Source organism: Hylaeus anthracinus, unplaced genomic scaffold (genome assembly GCF_026225885.1).
Source record: "Hylaeus anthracinus isolate JK02 unplaced genomic scaffold, UHH_iyHylAnth1.0_haploid 11978, whole genome shotgun sequence".
Taxonomy (NCBI): Eukaryota; Metazoa; Arthropoda; class Insecta; order Hymenoptera; family Colletidae; genus Hylaeus; species Hylaeus anthracinus.
In genome coordinates, this window is record NW_026534326.1 from 1,586,718 (window position 1) to 1,593,806 (window position 7,089).

The following is a 7,089-nucleotide window of genomic DNA, read 5'->3' on the forward strand; positions in this document are numbered from 1 at the left end:
ACAATCTACAATTACAATCTACAATTTACAATTACAATTTACAATCTACAATGTACAATTTACAATTACAATTGTACAATAAGAATTTACGATTACAATTGTACAATTACAATTTACAATTTACAATTATAATTTACAATTACAATCTACAATTACAATTTAAAATTACAACTCGTTTTTTTTCCATATCTATATTATCTAACACTTTCAACAACAATACTTTGAATTTCCCCTGACATAAATGAATGAAATACTAATTTTATTTGCGGTAAATTCAAAGCATTCTAACCTCACTTTAGAAACCTCCCTGACGAATCACAAACAACCACCAGAGGGCTAAAAATCAAAAGATCGATTGTTGTTTCCCACAAGTTATTTGTCAATGGTGGATTCTCAAATATCGAAAGGAAATTTTGGATTTCGATCAATTTCGATTTCGAGTCCTCCGCTGGAGCTTTCAGTAAGAGATTTCTAGGCCCTTGGATACTTAAATGCAACGTTAGTGAATATTTCTATTTTCACATACAGTGGCCCAGAAAAGTGTCCATGGCGAAATTAATTTAATTTTATCAATATCTCAAAAAAAAATGTATCTGTATGTAATCAAAGCACAGTTCTTAATCTTTCAAATGGGATAGATTCATGTCCAATAAAAATATTATTCTTGGAATAACTAAAAGAGGTCTCTAAGCGTTGATCTTTTAATTAGCTTTCGCACAGTGGTAGATACTAAAGGACTGAAGCTAATAGTATACATAATTTGTAAGATACAATACTGAAACGATTACTATTCTTTGTATAAAGAAATGTATCTGCAAATCTGAAAAGGTACTGTGACAACAGTAAAGCATTAGACTCCTAATACGAGTTTTCTTTTTATCATAGATTACATACTTATATTAAATACAACTTGTTTATAACTTGTTTATAGGTAGGAGTTTAATGCTTAACACACTTCTAAGTATGCAAAGTTCTCCATTTAAACTTCTTCATTATCTTAAATGATTTTTACAATAAGCTGATCCTTGGTGAAGATCACTTACAAGTTTGTTTAATAATCGAGAATGAACATTCTGAATACCATTTCCAAATCCTATTCCAAATTCCAAATTCTAAAGAGCCGCCACTGTACATTCTCTTGACTAATTAGAGAAACTTTTCCTTTATATACAAAGCTTACAGTGTTCTGTTGACCTTCTCACTGTTTCCCACTGCAAACTATCCTTTTATGTCTAGAAATGGGAGACACCGAATCGCAATTAAAGCGGCTTTTACTTCCGGCAGAAGAGACATTGTTCGAACAGTTACTAAGGTTCGGACTTTATATCGGCGCAGTATTCCAAGTTGTATGTTTATTGGCTATAGTGGTTTATCAAGCTGGTCCTTCAGATGGTATCGCTGCTTTAAAGGTATTTAAATGAGCAACTATTACAAGTACCAATAATTTATGGATATCAAGGTAATAACATTGTGAACTAATTGGAGGATGACCCAAGCGATGTGGAATGCTCTGAGAACAGTCCCCAGGTTACTCCTAGGAGACCTCATCGACCACGAAAACAAGAGAAGAAAAAAAGACGTTGAAGTACTTCCTATCCTCGCAAACTATTCATTATTTGTCTGTAGAACAGAAGAGATCTGAATATTCGCGCGGTCTTCTCCATAGGAAATGTTCAGTATTAATTTCATCGGTATCGTTTAACGAGTAATTTATATAATACGCATTTAAGTCTGATTTCTTATACTAATAATTAATTTTACAGTATCATTAAAATTGCGACTTTTGGTCGATTGGACTTGTAACGTTCTATGAATATATAAGGAATGTTTTTGATAATAAAAATACCAAATGCTTCTCAATTTCCTTGCAACACTCTTTGTAAGATAACTTACATATATTGCCAGATTTGTTGCAGATGCATATCTACATTGCTGTTTAGTGGCTAGTAGATAGAAGAAGAAAGAGAAATATTTAAAAAATAGCGACAATATTTGAGCTGTAACATTAGAAAAAATTATTCTTCCTACGCAGTGAGTGAGTAAGTTTTATGTATCAAAGTGCCAAGTCATGTAACTTGATTACAATACTTAATGTACTTGCATTTGTTCGCTCTTTACATTCATTCAATTCTTGCTTTACAGTACTTGTACATTTGCTTAGATGTACATCTCTCTTAGCTGCAATGAAACATAGCTAGAGCCCCTGGGAGCCGCCACTGTATCAGACTACCCTGTTTACACTCTCTGATGGTATAGTCGCTCTTTATATTCAATTAATTCTCGCTTTACATTACTTTTACATTACTTTTACATTTCCTTAGATATCTACCTCTCTTACCATTGTATATCGATATAATTAGCTCTAATTAAACATAGCTAGAGCCCCTGGGAGCCGCTACTGTACCATCCTACCCTGTTTACACCCTGATGGTAAAGTAGATCAAACTAACCTGCCCAATTCTGATCATTCCAGCGTCATCTGCAGATACCTCGTGGAACTTCGGCCTTGATGTCGGCCAACATCATCAGGTCACGTGACAATACTATATTGATACGTGTCGACGAAGGGAGCCACGATTCACTGCTCTGTGGCCAGTTGAGCTTACGCGGCGAGGTTTGCTCGTATCCTTTCTTTAATCGACTGTCCTCGCGGCTGTGTTGATTCCAGACATCACTGAGAAACAGCGTCGTCTAGAATAGTCCTCATCTCGGATTCAAAATGGGTTGTAAGTACATTGTATTTCCTCTATAAAGCCAGAAAATGTTTCTATTTACAACCCTCACCGTGATATATTAACCGTAACCTCGAATTCTCCACTTGTGCCACATACATATTGTTCAGGCCATCGAATCCTGGATTATCTCCATCTCCAGTTCCACCGTTAACACTATCTTGCTCATATTTTTCTTTGAGACTTCTAATAGCGAAGCAATACTCCAATAAGCGAAGTAGATTTATTAAAATTAATCGGGGGAACAGAAACTAATGGAAACGCAGCCTTGTCTTTTGAACGGATGCAAGCTGGTGTATATAGTTGAATAGAGACGGTTTTTGTAAGACCTTGTGAAATTCACTCCTGATTCGCTCCTTATGTTTGTAATCTGTGTGCTTTTCAGTCAAATTCCTCGAGGTGATAAAGCCGTTCTGCAGTATACTCCCAGAAATAGAGAAGCCACAGCGAAAGGTACGTTTATGCAGATCTATATCCTACTCCTATATTTACTTATACTCTTCGAGTCTGACATTTACAATCTGTCCAAACTCTGGCTCGAAACCTCTTCCTCTAACAGGTTAACAGCATGGATATTCTTCCAGATCCAATTTCGGGAGAAGGTACTATGGACCGCGATCACGCTGTTCATCTTCTTAGTATGCTGTCAGGTAAAAAATCCCCATCGACGCTCTTCGTCTGTTTATATTTTACACTCTCAACTAACCGAATGTATTCATAGATTCCCCTGTTTGGTATCATGTCATCGGACAGCGCGGATCCCTTTTATTGGATTCGAGTTATCCTTGCGTCGAACAGAGGAACCCTCATGGAGCTGGGAATCTCCCCTATCGTTACGTCTGGTCTAATCATGCAGCTGTTGAGCGGTGCAAAGATCATTGAAGTTGGGGACACTCCGAAGGACAGAGCACTTTTTAACGGCGCACAGAAACGTAAAGAAAGATACATTTCCTTTGCTCTCCAGTCACATTTCGTTCTAACGTTAATACTCTTTTACAGTGTTCGGTATGGTCATCACTGTTGGCCAAGCCATTGTGTACGTGATGACTGGGATGTACGGCGATCCAACCGAGATAGGAGCAGGAGTTTGTTTATTGATCATTATCCAATTGTTCGTTGCTGGATTGATCGTACTGTTACTGGACGAACTTCTCCAGAAAGGATACGGATTGGGAAGTGGTATCTCTCTCTTCATCGCAACAAATATTTGCGAAACAATTGTATGGAAAGCGTTCTCTCCCACTACGGTTAACACTGGTAAGTTTCTAATGTTTCCTCATCGATATGCTTGAAATTTTTGAATTTTTGGAATTACAATCTACCATTTTTGTAACTTGGTTAACTGTGCTCCGTAACACTTTTATTCCAGGGCGTGGTACAGAATTTGAAGGCGCTGTGATTGCCCTGTTCCATTTATTAGCTACGAGGCAAGACAAAGTTCGAGCTCTTCGCGAGGCGTTTTACAGACAGAACCTTCCCAATCTCATGAACCTGCTGGCCACGGTCTTAGTATTCGCTATAGTGATTTACTTCCAGGTAATGCTATCTAATTAAATCCAAACACGCCTAGAAGCTCGGATCATGAAGTTAATCGTTCCGTTATCAACAGGGCTTCCGCGTGGACTTGCCAATAAAATCTGCCAGGTACAGAGGCCAGTACAGCAGCTACCCTATCAAGCTGTTCTATACCAGCAACATACCAATCATTCTCCAATCGGCGCTCGTCTCCAATCTCTACGTCATCTCGCAAATGCTGGCCGTCAAGTTCCAAGGAAACATGATCGTTAATCTCCTGGGAGAATGGTCCGACGTCGGCGGCGGTGGTCCAGCTAGATCTTACCCCGTCGGAGGGCTGTGCTACTACCTGTCACCGCCAGAGTCCGTGGGACACATCCTCCAGGATCCTATTCACGCCGTCCTCTACATACTTTTCATGCTCGGATCTTGTGCATTCTTCTCCAAGACGTGGATCGAGGTTTCCGGAAGTTCAGCAAAAGACGTAAGTATTCTTTCTAATAATCGCTCTTTAACCTGCTGGCTTTCTTCTATTCGATTTACCCTCTTTAATCATTTCACATGTTTGAATTTGTTTAATCAATTTAAAAATAATATACCACCTTGTAGAGAATGGTAGGACGAAACTTCTTCGCATACATGGTTTGTTCGTACAATGTTTAGCTTCAGGAATAAAAATTGAAAAGTTAAAAGTTACATTTTTAAGTAAGTTAAATGATTAAAGTAATGCTAACGTGAACTTCTCCTAAGATACTCTGTCGACATGAAATGATTAATAAATAAATGAAATTGGTTTCCAGATCGCTAAGCAATTGAAGGAGCAACAGATGGTGATGAGAGGGCACAGAGACAACTCGATGATTCACGAACTGAACAGATATATACCGACTGCTGCGGCGTTCGGTGGCCTGTGCATCGGTGCCCTGTCCGTGTTGGCCGATTTCCTTGGGGCGATCGGCTCCGGCACCGGTATTCTCCTCGCCGTCACGATCATATATCAATACTTTGAGATCTTCGTTAGGGAACAAAGTGAAATGGGTGGCATGAGTACGCTACTCTTCTAATCTTCATCCCCCATAGACTTTAAAAGTGAACATTTTTCAATTCTCAAGAACTGAATAATATAATTTATTGTAAAGTAAGCCCACACGACGCTGTTAACGACGTTGATCAGTCGAGGGACTGGAAATGAAAAGTCTTCGACACGAATCGAACCGCACAGCTCTTGTTCCCCCTTTATTCTCTTCATTAAAAACGAACGCATTCATACAGAAACATATATGTATATATATACATCAGGATGTGTTATTTTAGAGCATTATTTTTATTTTTTCAAATGCTGATTGAAAAATTTACAGTAGATTATGAAACAAAAATTTTCTTTCTCCTTTCGAGAGTATTTTTCATGAACTAAAGAATATTTTAAGAAAATTGAAGTACGCAGTTTCGTAGAGCACAAGATTATCTACAAAAAGGTCTTACGAGGTCTTACGATTTTCATGAAATCGATATTTTCGGAGATATTCATTCTGTCAAACATATCTCAAATTTAAAATACAACTCAACATGTCAGATAATTTATGGATCTTCTTTTTCATCTTCTGATTACATTTATTAAAAATTACAAAAATATTTCCCATGCATGTCAAATGATCAATCGACCAGCCAAGTTTTATCAGTTTTTCAATCAGCCCTCAAAAAAAAAAAAAAAAAATTGTTACTCTAACACAACAAACCCTAAAATATACATATATACATATGTAACGCGACAGTCTTCTTGAAAGAATATTTTTCTTTTACATATACTTGTTACATACTTAAAGAATATTTCATTGTCCATCATGTATTGGATATCGTCATCGTCAACATTCATTTACGCGTCACGAAACGATTGTACCGTCTTTTATATATAGATGAAAGATTGATAACGATTCTACGCTGTGCCAATTAATACCGAAAGGCATTATCAAGCATTTTTGACAGAGCGTAGAAGTCAGCACTCGGTCACGACACGCGACACGAAAGCGCTCGAATGCGAATAAACGGAACGTTTCGGCGTCGAACGGTCCAGTTTCGCACGCATGGATGGAATATCTTTCATACAACGAGCACTGTACATAGAAAGAAAGTAATTAAATATTTTCAGCATTTTTTACTAGTGTTTTATGCTCCGAGCGACGAAGGAGCCACGCGAAACGCTCTCTTTTTCTCTAAAAGCGAGCGCGAATTAAAATCGTCAGAGACATTTATACGGATAATAAACCATCGCATAATATCTAATCATTCGTTCGGTTGGGTCGAGACGCTCGTCCAGAGTATTCGCGCAACTAGTTCGCTCATCATAGATAATACATCATTCCTATATTGATTAAAAGTTAAATTAATATTTGTTTCATCGTGTGTATTTAGGAGAATGTGCTTTTATAAAAACCGAAACTTCATAGTTTCCGTCTTCTCTTTCATCCTGTTCCTTTCGCTCACCTCGAACAGTAAGACGCAGAAAAAGTATGAAAGAAGGAAAGCGAGCTGCGTATTTGTGCAACGTATTACGTACTGTATATTATTTAGCTATATACGAATATCGGTAAAAGTTTTGTTTCTTATTTTATACGATACGAAAATGCTGTCTTTTATTTTGTACTTAGAGCTGTTATTAAAAATTTCCTCCAAACTCTACTCGTTGTTGTACAATTCCAACGCAATGAACTTGGAGAATCCCGTAGACTTCGAATAGATGTTTACTTTAGGGAAGATTAGCCAGCTTGTTAGATTCGATATTAGAACGTATTAACAAGCATCGAATACTAAATTTGATCAAATATCAACCCACAAAGCAGATATT

The 7,089-nt window shown here is 37.5% G+C and overlaps 2 protein-coding genes across 3 annotated transcripts; both read left to right on the forward strand.

The window, feature by feature from the left end:
* The first annotated feature begins 337 nt into the window (after nt 1-337).
* On the forward strand, nt 338-1,860 carry LOC128897092 (protein anon-73B1). Its single transcript, XM_054160777.1, has 3 exons — nt 338-498; nt 1,237-1,409; nt 1,486-1,860. The coding sequence occupies exons 1-3, from the start codon at nt 492-494 to the stop codon at nt 1,582-1,584; spliced, it is 279 nt and encodes a 92-aa protein (XP_054016752.1). The 5' UTR covers nt 338-491; the 3' UTR covers nt 1,585-1,860.
* Nucleotides 1,861-1,936: 76 nt separating this feature from the next.
* On the forward strand, nt 1,937-5,456 carry LOC128897069 (protein transport protein Sec61 subunit alpha). 2 transcript variants are annotated; one of them, XM_054160741.1, is made up of 10 exons: nt 1,937-2,039; nt 2,143-2,250; nt 2,474-2,726; nt 3,118-3,185; nt 3,317-3,382; nt 3,454-3,664; nt 3,732-3,989; nt 4,102-4,268; nt 4,342-4,731; nt 5,048-5,456. In XM_054160741.1, the coding sequence occupies exons 3-10, from the start codon at nt 2,720-2,722 to the stop codon at nt 5,309-5,311; spliced, it is 1,431 nt and encodes a 476-aa protein (XP_054016716.1). In that variant the 5' UTR covers nt 1,937-2,039; nt 2,143-2,250; nt 2,474-2,719; the 3' UTR covers nt 5,312-5,456. The 2 variants fall into 2 exon arrangements, with proteins under 2 accessions (XP_054016716.1, XP_054016715.1); XM_054160740.1 differs by having other exon boundaries at nt 2,143-2,726.
* The last annotated feature ends 1,633 nt before the right edge of the window (nt 5,457-7,089 follow it).